Source organism: Monodelphis domestica, chromosome 4 (genome assembly GCF_027887165.1).
Source record: "Monodelphis domestica isolate mMonDom1 chromosome 4, mMonDom1.pri, whole genome shotgun sequence".
In the NCBI taxonomy this organism is placed as follows: domain Eukaryota; kingdom Metazoa; phylum Chordata; class Mammalia; order Didelphimorphia; family Didelphidae; genus Monodelphis; species Monodelphis domestica.
Genome location: NC_077230.1, coordinates 386,646,560 through 386,670,287, shown reverse-complemented (window position 1 = coordinate 386,670,287; position 23,728 = coordinate 386,646,560). Strand labels below are relative to the sequence as shown.

Here is a 23,728-nt window from a genome sequence, read left to right as displayed (position 1 = left end):
ATGTCTTTAACGAATAATGCTTGGAAATGATCAAATAAAATATATTTAAAAAAAAAAAAAGAAAGTGGAGTGTCAGAGTTAAAAAGGACCTTAGATAGGAACAGCTGGGTGGCTGATTGACAGCTAAGCCTAGAGAGACAGGAGGTCCTGGGTTCAAATATGACCTCAGACACTTCCTAGCTGTGTGACCCTGGGCAAGTCACTTAACCCTCATTATCTAGCCCTTACTGCTCTTCTGCCTTGAAACTAATACATAGTATTGATTCTAAGACAGAAGGTAAATTTTCTTAATTAAATAAAATTTTTAAAAAACAGTGGGAAAACAGGAGGAGAAGGAAAGAACATGAATCATGAAACCATGGAAAAATATTCTAAATTAATTGAATAAATTTTTTAGAAAAGCAGAAGGAAAAGGTTTAAAAAAATCATTCAAGGCAGAACATGAGTGTAGTGGGTGGGACTAGAAGGGCTCTGAGGTCTCATCTTTGAGCTGCAAGAAATGGTCAAGATGGGAGAAATTCTGGACTTTTCTTCTCCTTTAGTCCTTGGACCTTCAATGTTAATTTGTCTCCCCTTCTCATGCAGAGAAGGAGAAGAATCCTTGGTACTGGAGGGAACAGGCCCAGCGGACCCTCCAACATTCCCTGAAGCTCCAGAACCTCAACACCAATGTTGCCAGGAATGTGATCCTATTTCTAGGGGATGGTGAGTTCTTCTGTGGGGAATGGGGCCAGAGGCATGGGCTGGAGGGCTCTTCCATGGCACCCCACACACAGGGAGTTGAATTCTCCAGGGAGTCTAGCACAATGGGGAGAAAAGCATTGCTCTTGCAGGCAAGAGTTGACATCTGACTTTCCCTTCCCCCCATTACCTTGCATCACCTCCCTGCCTCTGTGTCCTCATCTAAAGTGAGAGGGGTTGGGCTGAGATTGTTTCCAGCTTTCTCCATACATATTGGAGATGGGGAGCCTAGAGGGGAGGAGAATGGACTTTGTTCTGACCACTGGTTCCCAGGAGCCTGGGGAGCCCAGCTCCCTAGGAGTCACTGTTGTGGTTTGTGGGGAAGCCTGGGAGGGGCCAAATTTACCCAAGGGGTCAATTAGCTGCACTGAAGCCTGGGAAATTCTCACTCCAAGGCACCCACAGCCTGTGCATTCCTTGCAAGGGGTCAGGCAACAGCTGAAGGTCATTAATGCCCACATAGGCACATTACTCCGTGGGCCCCAGTTTGGGGCTTGTGGGGAGGGAGGCTCCTGGCGCCAGAGGCCTTGGGAGGAGGCCTCAGAATATGCTGCTCACCCCCTGCAGGAATGGGGGTGTCCACCGTGACCGCTGCCCGGATCCTCAAAGGCCAGCTTCACCACAAGCTTGGAGAGGATTTCCAGCTTGAGATGGACAAGTTTCCTTTCGTGGCTCTGTCCAAGGTGAGCCTGATCCCTGTATCTGCAGGCCTTCCCATTGTCAGCTTGGAAAAACACCGAGCCACTAAAGTAGTGAGCAAAACCCAATCTTTAATCAGGAAAGAGATAGGGCAATAATAATGCACAGAGCCAAGCCCCAACCCGGGGGCTCTGAGGGCAACATCTCTGGAAGAATCACTGTGAAATGATTCTCCAAGAACAATAGAACTTGGGGACTTTTCATACCTTTTGGGGAACCAAAGACAGGGAGGTATGATTGATTGACAGGGAAATGAGAAGTCCTAGACAGGATTATCAGGGAGAGGCTGATGCTTTACAATGTGTACAAAAGGAAGATTCCTGCTGGGCTACCTGTTCTATCCACTAGTCTCACCTAACTGGGATCATTAAATACTGTTGTCTGAAAGGGTTAGTCTGGGACTTCCCTGGGGCCTGGGGCAAACTTGGGGTCCCCAAAACACCATCTCCCCAGAGCAGAGAAGCCCCCTTTCGCTCTTGCTCTGGCTGTCTCTGGTCCTTTATCTCTGTCTTTATCTGTATCTGTCTGTTTCTTGGTCTCTCTGGATCTCTCTATCACTGTCTTTGTCTCTGTCCCTCTTTATCTTTGTCTCCCTTTCTCCTATTCTTTGTCCTTTGGACTCTTCTCGACCTTTCTCATCCTTTTCCATTTTCTTCTCTCCTATCCCCTGCTCCAGGCTGACTAGGATTCTACCCACAGGCTGCCCCCCCCCCCCCGTTTCCTTTCAGTTCCTTTTGCCTTGTTGCCAAGAGAGGGGATGTTGGGCCTCTTCTGGCTTCTATTATTCTTTTATTATTCTTTAGTGAGATCCAGGAGATCATCCTCCCTGTTCTACTCTTATATTTTATTTTCTGAATATTTTTCCATGGTTGAATGAGTCATGATTCTGCCTTCCCCTTCCCTTCCCCCTCCCAGAGCTGACAAGTAGTTCCCCCTGGGTCATAACTGTATCTCTGGATCTCTGACCCTTTACTTGAGTGATTAGATGGGACACAATAGGAGGAGGAGGAGCAAGATGGTCCACACCAGTCCTAAACCCCTTTCCTGAATACTATGTTCTTCTAAGTCTCCTGTTCTTTGGGTCCACCAAGAAGGTCTGTGGCCAACAGGAATTGTGCCTGGCCTCTTTCTCTGATGCTGGAGCCCACGTGGCACTGATCTGGAAAGTTCTGGGTCCTAAAGACAAGGGATTGGAGTGGCCAGGGCCCACATACCCCAGCCTGTCTATGCTAGCAGCTTTTTCTACACAGGAAGCTTTGGTCTCTCTTACTGCTCTTTATAAGTTGCCCAAGGGTATAAGGAAGACAGGACTAGACCTGTGCCAGGCCCACAGCATGGCATAAACAATTCAGTCAGGGCAGTGGGGTTGGGGAAGGAGGAGGAATAGAGAGGTGGAGAGCCCAGGACCTGAGTGAGTTATGTATCCTCTTTTATTGTCTTAAATTTCCTCATCTGTAAAATAAGGAGATAATACTACTGCACCCATAGAAACGAGCCTTCTCTGCTAATCTCTGTCTCTGTGTCTGACTCCTGTCTCTCCTGCTCCATCTTTCTCTCCTCTTGTTTCTGTCTTTTTCTGTCTCCCTCATCTCTTTATTTCTCTGTCTCTCCTGCTCCATCTTTCTCTCCTGTTTTCTGTCTTCTCTTTCTGTCTCCCTCTCTCATCTGTTTCTTTCTGTCTCTCCTGCTCCATCTTTCTCTCCTGTTTTCTGTCTTCTCTTTCTGTCTCCCTCTCTCATCTGTTTCTTTCTGTCTCTCCTGCTCCATCTTTCTCTCCTGTTTTCTGTCTTCTCTTTCTGTCTCCCTCTCTCATCTGTTTCTTTCTGTCTCTCCTGCTCCATCTTTCTCTCCTGTTTTCTGTCTTCTCTTTCTGTCTCCCTCTCTCATCTGTTTCTTTCTGTCTCTCCTGCTCCATCTTTCTCTCCTGTTTTCTGTCTTCTCTTTCTGTCTCCCTCTCTCATCTGTTTCTTTCTGTCTCTCCTGCTCCATCTTTCTCTCCTGTTTTCTGTCTTCTCTTTCTGTCTCCCTCTCTCATCTGTTTCTTTCTGTCTCTCCTGCTCCATCTTTCTCTCCTGTTTTCTGTCTTCTCTTTCTGTCTCCCTCTCTCATCTGTTTCTTTCTGTCTCTCCTGCTCCATCTTTCTCTCCTGTTTTCTGTCTTCTCTTTCTGTCTCCCTCTCTTATCTGTTTCTTTCTGTCTCTCCTGCTCCATCTTTCTCTCCTGTTTTCTGTCTTCTTTCTGTCTCTTCCTCTGTCTCCATGGATGGAGTTCCTGCTCCATCTATCTCTCCTGTCCTGTCTCTATCTGACTCGTCTCTTTCTCTGTCTCTCCCTCATTTCTCTGCCCGTTTGTCTGTCTGACTCTTTCTCTACATCTCCCACTCCATCTTTCCCTTTTCTGTCTCTTTTCCCTTTCTCTTTCTCTCCTCCCCCTGAGGACAAGGTGCAGGATGAAATTAGCTTTACAGGATTCTTTCATCTAGAGCTTTGGGGGTCACCTAACAGATCCTCTTTTGCTCCCAGACATACAACACCAATGCACAGGTTCCTGATAGCGCTGGCACGGCCACAGCCTACCTCTGTGGAGTAAAGAGCAATGAAGGCACTGTTGGTGTGAGTGCTGCTGTCACCCGGTCACAGTGTAATACCACAAAGGGCAACGAGGTCACCTCCATCTTACGCTGGGCCAAGGATGCTGGTAAGGAGTTGGAGGGCCTGGATGGACACTGAACGACAACCCCCTTCCCGTTCCTGTGGAAGCCTCACTCAAATCCACAGAAAGCCTCTCCTTTGGGGGAAACCCTCCCTTTACAGAGGAACTAAATATATTCTGTCTGACTCTGATCTGTGAAACATTTACTAAGCACCTACTTTACTAGAGGGAGAGCTGGGAGCCACATAAAGTCCCTGCATCCAAAGTACTGATGTTTATATAGTGCCAATAGGTTTTCAAAGTGCTTACATAGGGGGCAGCTAGGTGACTCAATGGATAGAGAAGCAGGCCTGGAGATGGGAAGTCCTGGGTTCAAATGTGACCTCAAACAGGACCTAGCCCTGTGACCCTGGGCAGCCTAGCCCTTACCACTCTTTCTGCCTTGGAACCAATTCATAGTATTTATTTTTTAACTTCCATATTGGTCAATTTTGTAACATAATACAAATATAAAGCCAAAACCCCAAAATAAAAACACAAACTAAAGTGAGAAATCATGCTTTAATCTGCATTCCAGCTCCAACAATTCCTTTTCTGGAGGTAGAGAGCATTCGGCGTCAGTTCATAAAGGTCTTTCCTACTTTTGCTTGCTCATTGTTTTTTATAGCCCAATAGTAATTCATCACTAACATATACCAGTTTGTTCAACCATTCCTCAATTGATGGACATTCCCGCAATTTCCAATTCTTTGCCACTGCAAAAAGAGACACACAAATTGGTCCCCTCCCCTTTTTTAAATTTCTTTAAGTAGTGGTATTACTGAATCAAAGAGTATATATACACCACAGTTTTATAGACCTTTAGGCATAGCTCCAAATTATCCTCCAGAATGGATATTCACAACTCCACCAACAATACACAAGTGTCCCAATTTTATCCTATCGACCAATCTGCTAAGTGTGAGAAGGTACCTCAGAACTCTTTGATTTGCATTTCTCTAGTCAGAAGTGATTTAAAACATTTTTTATATGATGAGCTTTGATTTCTGCATCTGAAAACTGCTTGTTCATGTCCTTTGACCATTTGACAATTGGGGATTGCACAGTATCGATCCTACAACAGACAATAAGGGTTTAAAACAATGCTTACATAAAACAAGTTACCCATCTGGCCCCTCAGCTACCTTGTGGGCTTGTTCTTCTTTAGACCCGGGATTTCATTCATTTAAAAAAGCCCCAACCTTAGAAACAATCCTCTTCTCCCTGACCCAGGAAAATCTGTTGGTATTGTGACCACCACCCGAGTGAACCATGCTACGCCTAGTGCTGCCTATGCCCACTCTGCCGATAGGGATTGGTATTCTGACAACGAGATGCCCCCCGAGGCCTTAAACCAGGGCTGCAAGGACATCGCCTACCAGCTGATGCACAATATCCCAGATATTGAGGTAAGTGTGACCCCGGAAGCAGAAACTGCTCAGGGAAGCCCCAAATGACCCCAACCCCTTGACATTAACCTAGAATGCCAAGAAAGGTCCTAGAATATCAGCTCTGGACAGGGCTTTAGAACACAGGACGTCAGCTCTGGACGGGACTTTAGAACACAGGACGTCAGCTCTGGAAGGGACTTTAGAACACAGGACGTCAGCTCTGGAAGGGACTTTAGAACACAGGACGTCAGCTCTGGACGGGGCTTTAGAACACAGGACGTCAGCTCTGGAAGGGACTTTAGAACACAGGACGTCAGCTCTGGAAGGGACTTTAGAACACAGGACGTCAGCTCTGGAAGGGACTTTAGAACACAGGACGTCAGCTCTGGAAGGGACTTTAGAACACAGGACGTCAGCTCTGGACAGGGCTTTAGAACACAGGACGCTGGACAGGGCTTTAGAACCCAGGACGTCAGCTCTGGAAGGGACTTTAGAACCCAGGACGTCAGCTCTGGAAGGGACTTTAGAACACAGGACATCAGCTCTGGAAGGGACTTTAGAACACAGGACGTCAGCTCTGGACGGGGCTTTAGAACACAGGACGTCAGCTCTGGACGGGGCTTTAGAACACAGGACGTCAGCTCTGGAAGGGACTTTAGAACACAGGACGTCAGCTCTGGACGGGGCTTTAGAACACAGGACGTCAGCTCTGGAAGGGGCTTTAGAACACAGGACGTCAGCTCTGGAAGAGACTTTAGAACCCAGGACGTCAGCTCTGGAAGGGACTTTAGAACACAGGACGTCAGCTCTGGACAGGGCTTTAGAACACAGGACGCTGGACAGGGCTTTAGAACCCAGGACGTCAGCTCTGGAAGGGACTTTAGAACCCAGGACGTCAGCTCTGGAAGGGACTTTAGAACACAGGACGTCAGCTCTGGAAGGGGCTTTAGAACACAGGACGTCAGCTCTGGAAGGGGCTTTAGAACACAGGACGTCAGCTCTGGAAGGGGCTTTAGAACACAGGACGTCAGCTCTGGAAGGGGCTTTAGAACACAGGACGTCAGCTCTGGAAGGGGCTTTAGAACACAGGACGTCAGCTCTGGAAGGGGCTTTAGAACACAGGACGTCAGCTCTGGAAGGGGCTTTAGAACCCAGGACGTCAGCTCTGGAAGGGACTTTAGAACACAGGATGTCAGCTCTGGAAGGGGCTTTAGAACACAGGACGTCAGCTCTGGAAGGGGCTTTAGAACCCAGGACGTCAGCTCTGGAAGGGACTTTAGAACACAGGACGTCAGCTCTGGAAGGGGCTTTAGAACACAGGACGTCAGCTCTGGACAGGGCTTTAGAACCCAGGACGTCAGCTCTGGAAGGGACTTTAGAACACAGGACATCAGCTCTGGAAGGGACTTTAGAACACAGGACGTCAGCTCTGGACAGGGCTTTAGAACACAGGACGCTGGACAGGGCTTTAGAACCCAGGACGTCAGCTCTGGAAGGGACTTTAGAACCCAGGACGTCAGCTCTGGAAGGGACTTTAGAACACAGGACGTCAGCTCTGGAAGGGGCTTTAGAACACAGGACGTCAGCTCTGGAAGGGGCTTTAGAACACAGGACGTCAGCTCTGGAAGGGGCTTTAGAACACAGGACGTCAGCTCTGGAAGGGGCTTTAGAACACAGGACGTCAGCTCTGGAAGGGGCTTTAGAACACAGGACGTCAGCTCTGGAAGGGGCTTTAGAACCCAGGACGTCAGCTCTGGAAGGGACTTTAGAACACAGGATGTCAGCTCTGGAAGGGGCTTTAGAACACAGGACGTCAGCTCTGGAAGGGGCTTTAGAACCCAGGACGTCAGCTCTGGAAGGGACTTTAGAACACAGGATGTCAGCTCTGGAAGGGGCTTTAGAACACAGGACGTCAGCTCTGGACAGGGCTTTAGAACCCAGGACGTCAGCTCTGGAAGGGACTTTAGAACCCAGGACATCAGCTCTGGAAGGGACTTTAGAACCCAGGACGTCAGCTCTGGACAGGGCTTTAGAACCCAGGACGTCAGCTCTGGAAGGGACTTTAGAACCCAGGACGTCAGCTCTGGAAGGGACTTTAGAACACAGGACATCAGCTCTGGAAGGGACTTTAGAACACAGGACGTCAGCTCTGGAAGGGGCTTTAGAACACAGGACGTCAGCTCTGGACGGGGCTTTAGAACACAGGACGTCAGCTCTGGAAGGGACTTTAGAACACAGGACGTCAGCTCTGGACGGGGCTTTAGAACACAGGACGTCAGCTCTGGAAGGGGCTTTAGAACACAGGACGTCAGCTCTGGAAGGGGCTTTAGAACCCAGGACGTCAGCTCTGGAAGGGACTTTAGAACACAGGACGTCAGCTCTGGACAGGGCTTTAGAACACAGGACGCTGGACAGGGCTTTAGAACCCAGGACGTCAGCTCTGGAAGGGACTTTAGAACCCAGGACGTCAGCTCTGGAAGGGACTTTAGAACACAGGACATCAGCTCTGGAAGGGACTTTAGAACACAGGACGTCAGCTCTGGAAGGGGCTTTAGAACACAGGACGTCAGCTCTGGAAGGGGCTTTAGAACACAGGACGTCAGCTCTGGACAGGGCTTTAGAACCCAGGACGTCAGCTCTGGAAGGGGCTTTAGAACACAGGACGCTGGACAGGGCTTTAGAACACAGGACGCTGGACAGGGCTTTAGAACCCAGGACGTCAGCTCTGGATAGGGCTTTAGAACACAGGACGTCAGCTCTGGAAGGGACTTTAGAACACAGGACATCAGCTCTGGAAGGGACTTTAGAACACAGGACGTCAGCTCTGGAAGGGACTTTAGAACACAGGACGTCAGCTCTGGAAGGGACTTTAGAACACAGGACGTCAGCTCTGGAAGGGGCTTTAGAACACAGGACGCTGGACAGGGCTTTAGAACCCAGGACGTCAGCTCTGGAAGGGACTTTAGAACACAGGACGTCAGCTCTGGAAGGGGCTTTAGAACACAGGACGTCAGCTCTGGAAGGGGCTTTAGAACACAGGATGTCAGCTCTGGACAGGGCTTTAGAACACAGAACGTCAGCTCTGGAACATTTTTTAAATCAAATCCTTACTTTCTGTCTTAGTAACAACAGAAGGGCAAAGGCTAGGTCAAACCACTAGGAAGAGTCTGGGGTCGAATTTGTACTCAGATCCTCTTGACTCTGGGCCTGGTGCTCTCTCCACGGTACCTCCACCTGATGCTCACGTAGCGGCCTTCTGGAGAGAGGGAGCAGGTGAATCAGGGTGCACACAGTTGGTGGGGCCAAGAAAAGGAGACCTGGGCAAGGATGGAAGGGAAGAGGAGAAACAGTCCTCTACCATTATTTTAGGGGGTGCCTCAAGAGCAAGCAAAACCCTCTGACCTCATCATTTGGGTCTGAAGGTGTGGCCACTAGGCTGCCTTCCGGGGGGGCCTGGGAAGGGAGGGCAGGCTCCCCACGCAGATCTGAGGGCCACCTGGGCTATTAAAGGATTTGAAGTTAAAGGAAGGAGGCAACGGAGGGGATTTGCCCTGGGGCTGGGCCAGGGGTAAACAGTAATCTGGGGCCTCTCTGGACTCAGCAGATTTGGGGTGGGGTGAGGGGTTCAGGCAGCCTGGGTTTTCAGCTCCAGCAGGCTGAGACCTGGCTCTGTCTGGGTGGGGCTCAGGGAACGGGTCTGCTCCGTTACGTAACCAGCCCCCTTGGACTCCTGGCACTGAGGCTTCGGGTCCCAGCAGAAAAAACCTGAGTGTCAATTCCACCTTTGGGGGACCCTATCAGCTGGTTGGACTGGCAGAGCTTCCCTGGCCATCTTCTGATGCAGCATGAGGGGTCCTGGATCTCCCTACTTGGTACTTAGCACAGTGCCTGGCACACAGTAGGCATTTAATAAGTGTTTTCCTTCCTTCCTTGGTTTTATCTTCTATAAAATAAGTGAATTGGACAAGATGATTTAAGTGTTCTCTCCCTAAATCCTGTGATTTTTGTCCCATTCCCAAACTCTTAGGTGCTCACCAGACCTTTGTGGGTTGATAGACCAGAGCCACTTCCTTTTTAATCTCGTTGCCTTTCCTTCTCTGTCTGTCTCATCTCTCTTGCTCTGTCTGTCTGTCTCTGCCTCTCTTTCTCTCCCACTCTCCTTTTTCTCTGTCCTCATTCTCCTGTCTCTTTCACTCTCCTCTCTGTCTCTCATTTTTCCCATCCTGACCACTTTTCCCCCTTGTGTCTTTTCTACCTCCTCTTTTCTCTCCTCCATTACTATTCCTCTTTTTCCGTTTGCCCTTTCTTTTCTTGCCCCTTCCCCACCTCCCCCAATTCCCCTCTTCCCTAGGCTGTGGATGAAACAGAAATCTTGGTGTCCGCCCTGTAAATAAATATCTTTGCTTTAAAAAAAAAAAGGACACCAAACCCAAAAGCCAAACACCAACTCTGTGATTTGGGAGTTTAATGAGACTGTGAAGTCTCTGCCTGGGGAAGGAATGATGGTGTGGTGGGAGCAGATTGGGGGGTTCATTTTTCCAGGGCTGGCCCTGTTACCAGAGACTCTGGCTCCACGGGACTGAGAAGGGCTGAGATCTGGGGACACATTCCCTCTCCCTGCCAACCCTCTGGTTCTTGAGGCCCGGGCTGGGAGCCTGGAATGGTTTCTGGCCAGGTGTCCACTAAGAATCCATGCCGGGCCTGTTTCTCTGTCCCAGGCTCCCCTTCTCCCACAGAGTTAAGGCTGGATTCAGCTGAATAAATTCAGTAAACATGCATTAACTACCTACTATGTGCCAGGCATACTATACTAGGTGCTAGAGCTAGAAAAATAAAATTGCTAGGGCTGGAGACAGGAAGTCCTGGGTTCAAATCTAGCCTCAGCATTCACCCCCGTTGCCTAGTCCTTACAAAACTCTTCTGCCTTGGAACTAATACAGTATTCTAAGATGGTAAAGCATTTTTAAAAAAGAAAAGGAGACAAAAGACCAGACCCTGCCATCAAGGAGCTTATGATCTAATGAGAGCAGTCTCTTGCTCATGATCACATTCATTAGTGGATTAGTGGCAGAGAATGCATTCAGACACACATTCTGTATCCAAAACAGTGTCCATTTCCAGGCCCGCCATGTAAGGTCCTGCCAGTTGGTTCCGAGGGCATGAGGAATGGAAGTGCCCCTGGGACTACTTGCTTCCCTCTTTCCAACCTGGGGGAGCTGGACTAGACAGATGGTCTTTTAGGGTCCTTCTCACATGACCCGGCTCTTGGGATCCTGTGAAACCAAGGCAGGGCCAAAGAAGGAGGGGGACAAAGTGACAACCATCCCTGGCCATTTGTCTTCCTCCTGGCGGCTTCCATCCAGGCTGGTGTCACTTAGGGGCAGCGTCCTGGGCCTCTTGCCTTGAGACCTGGGGCTGGGCCAGTGACAGGAGGACACCGGCAAGCTTCACACTGCCCCTGGTCCCTGTTTTGCTCTTCTCCTCAGGTTAAAAATAGCCAGAACTTCAAACACTGCCTCCCAAGGAAAACAAACACGCTCGCACCTTCGTCTGTCATCCCCGCGGATGGCCGGCGGTGGTGGGATAAAATTAGGGTAGCTTTGATAAACAGACAGCATGTCCTCAGCTCGCCCTCCCCTCCACGCCTCTCGACAGGGGTGCCTGCTGTTTGCCCAGGGCTGCGGTGGGGATGGCTCTGGTCAGGAGCCAGGCTGCCCATTCAGACCTCCCTGGTTCAGGACTCCCAAGGCAGAGGGAGATGGGAAAGCCAGCCGGGGATAGGGAGGGCTGGTGTCTCATTCCATCCATCATTCCATCCCATCCCTTTGCCTTTCGAATGTCATCTTCCCTTGCCTGTCCTTTGAGCTGAAACGAGGGATAGACAGTTTGTGTGTATTGTGGGGAGCAGGATAAGACACATATAACTTCTATTTACCTCCTGTACGTCTTCCAGCTAACCCAGACCACAGCCCTACCATAGATGCATGATCTAATTGACCCTCCCATCCAGGGCAGATGGAGGCATGCTTTCTTCTCCAAACTGAGACCTGGAGGCCCCAGAGAGGGGTCATACAGCCATTGAAGTGGCTGAACCCATACTGTCAGACCATGAAAAGACTTTCTTTCAGTCCCTGACTTCCTGATATGAAATGCCTAATAGTGGATCCTGAATATTTGATTACTTCCTGATAGCAGATCCAGATCACTTTCTGAAATTCACATCGTAATCAACAGTGCATCAATGTGCCTATCTTTCCCTAGTCCTTCCAGCATTGACTTTTTCCTGAACATGAGCAAGAGAAGAGCTTGAGTTGTTTTAATTTTGTATTTTCTCTAAGTATTATCATGAGTGACAATGAGTTTGCAATTCTTTTGAAATTATTTTTGAATAATTCTTGGTCTTATGTATTCATGATTGTTGGGTTTTTTTTTATTTGAGTTCATTAGTGTGGGGAATTTGGGGGGATAAACTTCTGTCAGTGCAGAACCCATACCTCTGAATTCTGAAACCAGCATCTTATTCCCTAGGTGTAAAATCCCTTCTAGGTCCTGTGCCCCCTCTTAGAGCTGTTTTTTTTTGTTTTTGTTTTTTTGTTTTTTTTTAATCAGCAAGCATTTATTAAGCTACTGTGTGCTCTCTCTTCTCTGTTTAGGTAATCATGGGTGGAGGTCGGAAATATATGTTTCCTAAGAATACAACTGACGTGGAGTATGGGGATGACCCGAAGGCAAGAGGAACAAGGCTGGACGGACAAGTCCTTATTGATGTCTGGAAGGGAAAGAAGCCTAGGAACAAGGTACCAAAGCCAAGGGGGTGGATAATACGTTTATTCCTCAAGCTGGATTCTGGGTCTGAGAAAGGATGCAAGCCAGGAATAAAAGGAGAGTCAAGTATATTCAAGTCATATTCTTCCCCAGAGAGAAACATTCCTTAGAATGAGGGGAATTTGGATTCTTATAACAACAAAGTGGAGCTGTTACTCAGCAGCCCCAGAGCCTCCAGAGTCCTATATTTTATTACAAATCACCTTGTAGATATAATGGCTTATCCCTGGAGGTGTTTCTACTACTCCAACGCTCTACCTATACTTAATTAGACCCAAAGGGAGAAAGCTGAATCAGGAGGGAGAGACATTAGAGCATAGAAAGTCATTCCTGGAGACCTTAGAATACAGTGTCAGCTAGGAAGATATTTATAATAATAATGTCAAGTGGAAGGCGAGATGAGCTAGAAAGGGACCTCGTCCAACCCCATCATTTTGCAGAGTGGTTTGGCCCAGAGTAGGGCACTATCTTTTAAGGTCATACAGCTGCTATGGGGTTGATTCCAACCCGAGCCCTTTTCTGCTGTGCCATGCTGCTTTTTTTTCATGCCATGAGTCCCATATTCCAATCCTTGGAAAGGGTTTCCATGCTGAGTTTTGATTTAGTGGGTGGCATACCCTGGACCCTGGAGGGAAAAGTGGCCTGAGGAAATCTTGGATGAATGACTCCCCTTTTCCAAATCTTGGGGTTTAGACTGGATGACCCCTGAGATTCCTTCTAACTCTTGAGCCTGTGAGTCCCTCCAAGGTGCTCCCATGAAACTTTGCCATTGAAGCTTCCCAGTAAGACAACCCTAGGTGGCTGCTGAGGAGTCCCACCATGAGAGCCCTGGGAAACCAGCTGGCCCTTTAAATCTGATGCTCCCCAGGCATCTGGGTGGGCATGATGGGAGCCAAGAAGATAGGGGAAGGGCAAGAGACAGGGTCTGAAAATGACTGTGGTTGAAGCTGCTGAAGACAGTGGTAAGCAGCTGTGGTGGGGTCAGCTTTGATGTGGCTGAATGGTCCTTATAGGATTATATTTCAAATTGTTCCTGGCTTGCTCTCTCCCCCCCTCCCTTCTTTTCCTTCTCCTCTGGTAGGGGGAGAAGAGAAGGCCAGAGATAGGCCTGGGCCAGCTGGAGTCAGGGAAGGGCTTCACATGCCTGGAAATGATTCTCATATAGAGTAAGAAGTTTCCTGGGCCATGGAAGAGGTGGGGCTGGACTTGCCAATTACTAAGCCTGGGAAATGCAGGGCAAAACAATGAAGCCCCTATTTGAATATTATTTTGCATATTACTTGTTTGCCACTTAAAATGGACAAATACCCCCTACTTCCTTCTTCCTCTGGTTCCATTAGTAGCACTCATTTTCTGAATGTTATAATAAAAAGACAAGCAGGGAATCAGGTTCATTTAATCTTGGCTCTGGAAGTCATTGCCATATGCCAGTCATGCTACCCTTGGTCTCATTTCCCTCATTCGTGAAATGAGGAAGGTGATAGAAGTCTAAGGCTCCTCCCAGATCCAACTTTCTATGTGTCACATTCTGTGTTCTGAGCTCTGCCATCTGTGCTCTAAGGTTCCTCCCAGCTCTGACATTGTCTGTTCTCTCCCAGCTCCGACATTCTCTGTTCTAAGATCCCTCCCAGCTCTGACATTCTCTGTTCTAGGATCTCTCCCAGCTCTGACATTCTCTGTTCTAAGCTCTCTCCCAGCTCTGACATTCCGTGTTCTAAGATCCCTTGCAGCTCTGACATTCTCTGCTCTAAGGTCTCTCCCAGCTCTGACATTCTCTGTTCTAAGGTCTCTCCCAGCTCTGACATTCTCTGTTCTAAGGTCTCTCCCAGCTCTGACATTCTCTGTTCTAAGGTCTCTCCCAGCTCTGACATTCTCTGTTCTGAGGTCTCTCCCAGCTCTGACATTCTCTGTTCTAAGGTCTCTCCCAGCTCTGACATTCTCTGTTCTGAGGTCTCTCCCAGCTCTGACAGTCTCTGTTCTAAGGTCTCTCCCAGCTCTGACATTCTCTGTTCTAAGCTCTCTCCCAGCTCTGACATTCTCTGTTCTAAGGTCTCTCCCAGCTCTGACAGTCTCTGTTCTAAGGTCTCTCCCAGCTCTGACATTCTCTGTTCTAAGGTCTCTCCCAGCTCTGACATGTTCTTAGGTCTCTCTCAGCTCTGACATTCCCTGTTCTAAGGTCTCTCCCAGCTCTGACATTCTGTGTTCTGAGGTCTCTCCCAGCTCTGACAGTCTATGTTCTAAGGTCCCTCCCAGCTCTGACATTCTCTCTTCTAAGGTCTCTCCCAGCTCTGACATTCTGTGTTCTGAGGTCTCTCCCAGCTGTGACATTTGCTGTTCTAAGGTCTCTCCCAGCTCTGACATTCTCTGTTCTAAGGTCTCTCTCAGCTCTGACATTCTGTGTTCTAAGGTCTCTCCCAGCTCTGACATTCTCTGTTCTAAGCTCTCTCCCAGCTCTGACGTTCTCTGTTCTAAGGTCTCTCCCAGCTCTGACAGTCTCTGTTCTGAAGTCTCTCCCAGCTCTGACAGTCTATGTTCTAAGGTCCCTTCCAGCTCTGACATTCTCTGTTCTAAGATCTCTCCCAGCTCTGACATTGTCTGTTCTAAGGTCTCTCCCAGCTCTGACAGTCTCTGTTCTAAGCTCTCTCCCAGCTCTGACCTTCTCTGTTCTAAGCTCTCTCCCAGCTCTGACATTCTGTGTTCTAAGATCCCTTGCAGCTCTGACATTCTCTGTTCTAAGGTCTCTCCCAGCTCTGATAGTCTCTGCTCTAAGGTCTCTCCCAGCTCTGACATTCTCTGTTCTAAGCTCTCTCCCAGCTCTGACATTCTCTGTTCTAAGCTCTCTCCCAGCTCTGACATTCTCTGTTCTAAGGTCTCTCCCAGCTCTGACATTCTCTGTTCTGAGGTCTCTCCCAGCTCTGACAGTCTATGTTCTAAGGTCCCTTCCAGCTCTGACATTCTCTGTTCTGAGATCTCTCCCAGCTCTGACATTGTCTGTTCTAAGCTCTCTCCCAGCTCTGACATTCTCTGTTCTAAGCTCTCTCCCAGCTCTGACATTCTCTAGTCTAAGATCCCTCCCAGCTCTGACAGTCTCTGTTCTAAGGTCTCTCCCAGCTCTGACATTCTCTGTTCTAAGGTCTCTCCCAGCTCTGACAGTCTCTGTTCTGAGGTCTCTCCCAGCTCTGACATTCTCTGTTCTAAGGTCTCTCCCAGCTCTGACATTCTCTGTTCTAAGCTCTCTCCCAGCTCTGACCTTCTCTGTTCTAAGGTCTCTCCCAGGTCTGACATTCTGGGTTCTAAGGTTCCTCCCAGTTTTATAATAAGATATAAAGAACCAGGGCATAGAATCTAAAGGAGGATGTCAATTTTGGGGGCAGCCAGGTAGCTCAGTGGCCTGACCTAGAGATGGGAGGCCCTGGGTTCAAATCTGGCCTCAGACACTTCCCTGGGCAAGTCACTTAACCCGCAAACCCCCATTACCTAGACCTTACTGCTCTTTTGCCGTAGATCTTTTAGATCTTAGATTTTTGCTCTATAACAATGAATAATATGGAAATGGAATAAAATAGAAATATGGACATGGAAATATCATGTGACAACATTTGTACAACCCGATGGAATTGCTTGTTGGCTCTCCAATAAGAGAGGGGGAGAGAAGTGGGGAAGGAAAGAAAATGAATCTTGTAAACATGGGAAACATTCTTTAAAAAAATAAAAATAATTTTTAAGCCCTTACCTCTTGGAATCAATACTGTGTATTTCAAGGAAAAAAGAGTGGTAAGGGCTAGGCAATGGAGGTTAAGTGACTTGCCCAGGGTCACACAGGTGGGAAGTGATTGAGGCCAGATTTGAACCCAGGACATCCCATCTCTAGGCCTGGCTCTCAATACACTGAACCACTCAGCCGCCGCACTAGTTGTGATCAGGCTGTGACCTGTCTTGGAACAAATCTTAGATCCCTCCCCGCATTCCTAGCTTGCCCATGACCATCAATATTTTCTTCTAGAATGCCCACTATGTTTGGAACCGCATGCAGCTGATGAATCTGGACTTGAATAATGTGGACTACCTCCTAGGTGAGTAAAGGAGAGCACAGGATGGTGTGGGACAATCTCCTTAGTGCTCCCTGCTACATGGAGGAATCTCTGACTGGGTGCCATTTGGACCTTCAGGTTCTCTCCACAGTGAGCCTGGGATTTTCTGGTAAACAGGATTAGGCCTAGGAGCAAGGTCTAGTATATATATGAACTGAGAGCCTGCCTATTGCCAGGTCTGAGGTGTCTCCCTGGTAGGCATGGAACTAGACAGCCCAGAGCTTGGAGGGGCTTAGGGAAGGGAGGCAGAAGTAAAGACATTGGAAGCTCTTCTTCCCATGGCTGGAAGCTGTGAGTGGAAACACCACCCCTCCTGGGTTCCATTCCCAGGCTTTTCTTCCTCCCTGTGGCCCCCTGGCTTAATGGCTTATCTCTTCTCTTTAAAATGGGCGGTTGAGCTCTGTGATGTCTGAATTGCACCTTTTGGTGACTCGCACTCTTCCTTTTGAAGAAATGACTCATTGGCCACAATCTGGGCTCTTTACCTACTTTCAGCCTCGGGAAGTAGGTGGCTAAGTATTCTTTTCCCACCAGTGCCTTCATTCTAGAGCACTGAGCTGGTCTCAGCCAAGCTCTTGAAGCCAAGTGGGCGCCATCAAGTGGGAAAGATACGGCCTGGAGAGTTGCCTTCCTGGAGAGGGAGGAGAAGCCAGGGGGAAGAGGTGGTGGTAGGTTCCCCTTCTCTAGAGGGATTCAAGCAGAAGCTAAATAAGCATTTATTTGTGTCTATATTTGCCTTCACAAGCCTTTCTTTTCCCTTTCTCCCAACCCCCAATATAAAGGAAAAACAAAACCCTTGTAACAAGTATGTGTAGTTAAACACGATGCCCAGGAGTCTCATTTTCTTTGTATGAGCCCTCCGCCAAGAGCTGCTCATAGCTATGATCATTTGCTGAAATAAAGTGTGTGATCTAGATAGCCTCTGAAGCCCCTTCCAACTCAACAGATTCATGAGTCTGACAAGCAGCCCCGTGCAGGGTGCTCCCTCGAGGATGAAGGAACAGGGAACACCGTCCCCCGCCATACCGACTATCCTTTGCTGATGGCATTCAGCTGTGCAATTCAGAATCTATGGTCCTTGAGGTCAGGGACCTTGGTTTTTGTCCTAATGTTCCCAGTGCCTGGTAAACAGGAGGTACTTAATAAATGCTTAGATTCGGTCACCATTAATCACCGTACACTCTTCAGACCAAAGAAATTCACTCTCCCACAGTACCTGGAGGCAGACCATTTAGGAGGCTAATCCCATTGCCCGGGTCAGAGGGTCAGAGTGGAAAGAAGAGGAAGGAATGGATGTGAGAGAGAGAATGGAGGTCAAAGGAGCAATAGAGTACCCCATACTAATGTACTGTACACATACCATGCTCTCCTTTGTTCCCCTCTTTCCCAATCAAAGTCATGAATTCACTCACCAAGTATTTATTGCATCACTAGTATGTTTGTTCACTGAATTCCAAGTGTTACATGAGCCAGGGGGAAGGAAGGAAATTTGGTACTTAGTAGCCCATGGTGCCTGGTGATTCCCAGCGCCTTTTGGGCTAGCCTTGCCATCGGCTCCCCTCTTCTCCTTATTCTCCCAGAGCTAATCGTTGGGCCCCCTCTTTAGGTCTCTTTGAGCCATCCGATATGGTGTATGAACTCAACAGGAACAACAAGACAGACCCATCTCTGAGTGAGATGGTGGAGGTGGCCATCAAGATCCTGAGAAAGAACCCCAAAGGCTTCTTCCTGCTGGTAGAAGGTGAGGGCCTGACGGGGCTCTTCTATCCCTGTGCTTAATTAAGGATATGTGCTCAAGCTTTACTCAATCCACGATTGCACCTTCCATCAGAGAGGGGCTGGGCAGATCGGGGAAAGCTTTCAGGAGGGCCTGGTATTTAAGGTAGGCTTTAAAGCAGGCGGGAATTCAATAGGTGAAGCAAGAGAGGGACACAATTCCTGAACAGCCATCAAAATAGAGGCAGAAGAACCTCAAGGTATATACCCAAGGCTCCGAGTTGAGCTCCGTGTACTCTGATCCCTCCCAGCTCTGACATTCTCTGTTCTGAAGCCCCCCAAGCTCTGACATTCACGACTCTTTACTTTAAATTCCCTGGGTATGGCAGTGAGGTAGTTCACTGGATAGAAAGCCAGCTCTAGAGAGGTCCTGAACCCTTAGCTGTGTGACTCTGGGCAATTGGGTGACCCCAATTGTCTAGCCTTTATGACTCTTCTGCCTTGGAACCAATACCAATGCTAATACTAAGATAGAAAGTAAGGGTTTAAAAAATCCCCTTGGAATGTCTTCATGGGTCCCCATAGGATCAGGAGTCTCCATGTTATTTAGAAGATAATTGGAGGCCATCATCCCCTTCTCTCAATAGGATTAGATTTAGAACATCTCCATTTCCCTTGAGCTATGGCTCATGGTTATGGCTGCCATGTTCTATTGTAGCTTAAATTCAGTGGCTGTTGGTGGTTCTCCCTTGGGAGTTACATTAGAGGAGTACATTAGAGAGTGCCACCCAGAAGACTATGAAGGCTGGCTTGTGCTATATTGAATGCAAGAATGACTTCTCTCCTGTGCCCTGGTCCTGTCAGCCCACCAGAAAGGCAGGCCACTTGGGTTGCTGGCTCTTTACCCAAGCGAAGCTAAGCTCAGCGGTTTCAATTCTGGCCACAGAATCCTCTGGAGCAAGGGGTTTCCCTAGGGAGTTCAGCCCCCTTTGTAGTGGCAGCCAGGAATGTAGGGCCAGCCTGGCCAGGCTCAGAGCAAAAGACCACAACAAAGGGAGCCAGGCCCTGTCAGCTCAACCACTACTGGACCAACTCCTTGGGCTGGCCAGGCTGCCTGGAGCCTGGGGATCCTATTCAGAGACCGAGAGCAGCACGAGGAGGCAGAACAGAGGCCCCAAGGGACAGCAGAAGAGCAGCATAAAAGGTTTGCTCTGGGTCTTTCACTGAACAAGGGGAGAAAAGAATACATTCTGAAATCTTGTCATAATTGTTCCTTTTTCTGGACAATTACTTCATTGGAATCATGAATTACTATAGCTAGGAGGGCCCTTGAAATAGAGAACATCAGGACTGGGAAGGATCTTAACATAGAGAATGTCAGAGCTGGGAGAGAGCTTAGAACAGGGAATGGCAGAGCTGGGAGAGAGCTTAGAACAGGGAATGGCAGAGCTGGGAGAGAGCTTAGAACAGAGAATGTCAGAGCTGGGAGAGAGTTTAGAACAGAGAATGTCAGAGCTGGGAGAGACCTCAGAACAGAGGATGTCAGAGCTGGGAGAGACCTTAGAACAGAGAATGTCAGAGCTGGGAGGGAGCTTAGAACAGGGAATGGCAGAGCTGGGAGAGAGCTTAGAACAGAGAATGTCAGAGCTGGGAGAGAGCTTAGAACAGAGAATGTCAGAGCTGGGAGAGACCTTAGAATAGAGAATGTCAGAGCTGGGAGGGAACTTAGAACAGGGAATGTCAGAGCTGGGAGAGACCTTAGAACAGGGAATGTCACAGCTGGGAGAGGCCTTAGAACAGAGAATGTCAGAGCTGGGAGAGACCTTAGAACCCAGAATGTCAGGGCTGGGAGAGACCTTAGAATAGAGAATGTCAGAGCTGGGAGAGACCTTAGAACAGGGAATATCAGAGCTGGGAGAGACCTTAGAACAGAGAATGTCAGAGCTGGGAGAGACCTTAGAACAGGGAATATCAGAGCTGGGAGAGACCTTAGAACAGAGAATGTCAGAGCTGGGAGAGAGTTTAGAACAAGGAATGTCAGAGCTGGGAGAGACCTTAGAACAGAGACTGTCAGAGCTGGGAGAGACCTTAGAACAGAGACTGTCAGAGCTGGGAGAGACCTTAGAACAGAGAATGTCAGAGCTGGGAGAGACCTTAGAACAGAGAATGTCAGAGATAAAAATGAGATTCTTTTTAGCACTATGAATAGGTGATAATCTGTGACATAACCTGAGGTCTCTTGGGATTCAGAAATGGAACAGAAGATCAAGGGTAGGGACTCCAAGGCAGCAGGTGCTCTCCATTTCTTTTCCTCATTAGTCTCTCTCCCTTTGGTAACCCAGGGGGCAGGATTGACCACGGCCACCATGAGGGAAAAGCCAAACAGGCATTGCATGAGGCGGTAGAGATGGATCGGGCCATTGGGCTTGCTGGCACCTTAACATCCTTGGAGGACACTCTGACTGTCGTCACAGCAGACCACTCCCATGTCTTCACCTTTGGTGGCTACACCCCTCGGGGGAACTCCATCTTTGGTAGGCTGGGCTGGGCTGGGCTGGGCTGGGTTGGGTTGGGGATATATCTCAGAGTCTGGAAGGGGCCATGGAGGTGGAGTACTAGAGAAAAGAGAAAGGGGCCTGGCCTAGCTTTCAACCCCGCTGGCCTTGTCTTGCCCCCTTTAAATTCAGAGGTAGCGTGACAAAATATGGGGAAAGCCCAGGGCCCTGGGTTCATATTGAAGCGTGGCGCTTCCTCCCTGTGACACCCTCTGGTTGGGAGAGGGGTGCTCTTCACTATTCTAAGCCTCGGGTGTCAGGGCTGGTCCTGACTGAGCCCCAACTCTTGTTTCATCCTATCTGCATGTTACCTCTAAAGTAAAGGGCCTGAACTGAAAGTGTCTAGGGCCCGAGCAGATCAGATTCTGTTGAGATGGGGTCAGGGGTGAAAGGGATACACAATGTACAGAGGCACAAGTGCCAGGGACTGCGTTAAGTACTGAATACAAATTGAAGAGAACAAGACTGCCCCTGCCTTCAAGAAGCTTACAGTCTAGTGGGGAGACAGTACATTTAGAGAAGGGAATAGCCAAGAAGGAGGATCACTTGACTGGACAAGATAGAGTGAAAAAGGCTCGCCTTGTTTGGGATGAGTTGGGGAGAGGCTGGCGAAGTGAAGGGAGATAGAGACATGGAAAATGGAAGGAAGAAAATTTAGAACTAACATGGGTGGCATCAGAATGGGCTGATGCCATGATCTGGAGCAAAGTGAAGGGGACCATTGGGAGGACTTGGGGCCACAGGAGCTGGGCCAGGAATTCTGGTCTCTGGTAACCCTAAATCCTCCCCTCTGCAGGGCTTGCCCCCGTGGTGAGTGACACCGACAACAAACCCTACACCTCTATCCTGTATGGAAATGGACCTGGCTACAAGGTGGTGGCTGGCCAGAGGGAGAATGTTTCCACTGTGGACTATGGTAAGGCCCTTAAGTTGGTGACCAGCCCAATGAATGCCTCTTGGTGGGGATCAAAAGAAGACTGGTGGATGAGAAGGTCTCTGTGTAGGGAGATGGTTTAAGGGAGGGAGGGGGTTAGAATAGAAGTAGTGGGTTTCTCTATACTCTATGAGCACAGATTTCTTCCCAGATTTTGGTATGAAAGGAAGGAGCCCTATCCCTGCTCCCCATGGATTGGGGAAATTCCAGATTTTTGCCTCTTGGACTTTTTTTTTTTTGGTAACCCTTACCTTCCATCTTAGAATTAGTATTATGTGTTGGTTCTAAGGCAGAAGAGTGGTCAGGACTAGGCAATGGGGGTTAAGTGACTTGTCCAGGGTCACATACCTAGGAAGTGTTCAGATTTGAACCCAGGATCTCCCCACTCTTGGACCTTTCTTGATGGTTAAGACCTCACCCTCCAATCTTGTCTCCTCACAGCTCATGACAACTACCAGGCCCAGTCAGCAGTGCCCCTGAGCTATGAAACACATGGGGGTGAAGATGTGGCTGTGTTTGCCAAGGGCCCCATGGCTCATCTCCTGCATGGCGTCCAGGAACAAAATTACATTCCACACGTCATGGCCTACGCATCCTGCATCGGGTCCATTATGGACCACTGCCAATCACATCCATCGGCTGGGCTGGCCCCACAACCAGCACTGTTTTCAGGCCTTCTCACTCTTCTCCTCCTGCTCAGCCTCTTATTCTAAGGCCGCCATATGTAGGCCCAGGACAGCTGGCTCACCACTCTCAGCCAGGGCCCCCCCCATTCCCTTTCTGGCACTGCCTTCTCACTGGAACTTGATGCTCAATGGGCCCGAAGCCTCAACCCTCATCATCAACCTCGCTTCTGGAGCACCTCAGGGCAAACGTCCATGTCAGCATGGGGCACAGTGGTCAGCTGGGAGTGGCTGAAGGCCATCATACCCACTGCTGCCATGCTTCACCTTCAACAATGAAAACCTGGGCGGAACTTGGGGGACCCACAAAACCAAAGTCTGAGGCCTAACTGGTCTCCCTCTTCGGGCATGAACTTTAAGCAGAATTCCCTGGGAGGGGAAGTGGGGAGCTCTGCAGGCCTCTTCATCTATCGGGTCCTTTGGCAGTGTTTGGGCACTCTGGCCCCTGCTGATTCTTCCCCTACAATTACTCCCCAGAGAAAAAGTGAACAGGATAGGCACCCTACCCTTGGTACATGTACCAGACCAGAGTCTTACTTGGACAACAAATATTCTTCTCGCATTGTGTGCGACAGATTGCTCACTCTTGCCCTGGGGAGTCACTTTGCCCCTTCCCCACCCCCATTTTAGCCCATGAGACACTTCGGGAGGGGAGTGGTACCTGCAGAGGCCCTCGCTTGTACTCGTTGGCAGCTCCAGGCCATGCTGGTCCCTTGGGCTTAGGACCAGGTATTAGGGATCTACTTGTTCCCACGAGAGGGGCAGATAAGAGACTCCCACAATCCTTTCTAGACCTTATGGCCCAGCTCCCCCCAGCCTTCGTCCTCATTGATGCCCCTCAGTCTTCCTGTGAGACCGGAAGTGGTAAGCAGCTGTGAGGGTCAGGGACTGGACCCAACAGTGACTTGGGTCAGACAGACTGCCCCTGCTCCCGCCTCTGCCCCCCACACTTTGGTCCCCATCGTGGGCTCGGCCCTCCTTCTAATGAAGAGCAAGAAGATCCAGGATCACTGGAGAGGCAAGAAAGGGACAGATGACCCAGGCCAGGGAGTTCACCGAGGTGGGGAAGGGAGGAACAATGGGACAGGGAATCTGAGACAGTCATCTCTCTTCCTTGTTGCTGTTTTTTGCCATTTTTTAATGCCCCACAAAATCCTGTTAATAAAAATTAATAAAAAATTTCCAAAATGTTCTGTAAACAGAGCCCAGTCTTTGTGGTTAGTGAAGTGAGATGGGAAACATTTGCCTCTCCCAGGTCTGCCTGCCCAATGGTTAGGTTTTCCAGGGGAGGAGAGGGCTGGTTGTCATGACAATAAGGTCAGCCTAACTTCCTGGGGAAGAAGATGGCTGGGCCTGGATTGGTGAATTAGTTTCCTAAATTCTTAGATCTGGAAGGGCCCTT

The 23,728-nt window shown here is 49.0% G+C and overlaps 1 protein-coding gene across 2 annotated transcripts in view; it reads left to right on the top strand.

The window, feature by feature from the left end:
* Positions 1 to 23,525, top strand: part of ALPL (alkaline phosphatase, biomineralization associated) — a 57,762-nt gene extending 34,237 nt beyond the window's left edge. For both annotated transcript variants that reach the window (XM_007491229.3, XM_056795633.1), the window contains exons 3-12: positions 586 to 705; positions 1,309 to 1,424; positions 3,963 to 4,137; positions 5,365 to 5,540; positions 12,176 to 12,319; positions 16,351 to 16,420; positions 18,045 to 18,179; positions 20,497 to 20,688; positions 21,506 to 21,625; positions 22,085 to 23,525. In XM_007491229.3, coding sequence (XP_007491291.2) covers positions 586 to 705; positions 1,309 to 1,424; positions 3,963 to 4,137; positions 5,365 to 5,540; positions 12,176 to 12,319; positions 16,351 to 16,420; positions 18,045 to 18,179; positions 20,497 to 20,688; positions 21,506 to 21,625; positions 22,085 to 22,356 — 1,520 coding nt within the window. In that variant the 3' untranslated portion in view covers positions 22,357 to 23,525. The remainder of the gene's footprint in view (positions 1 to 585; positions 706 to 1,308; positions 1,425 to 3,962; positions 4,138 to 5,364; positions 5,541 to 12,175; positions 12,320 to 16,350; positions 16,421 to 18,044; positions 18,180 to 20,496; positions 20,689 to 21,505; positions 21,626 to 22,084) is intronic.
* Positions 23,526 to 23,728: the final 203 nt, after the last annotated feature.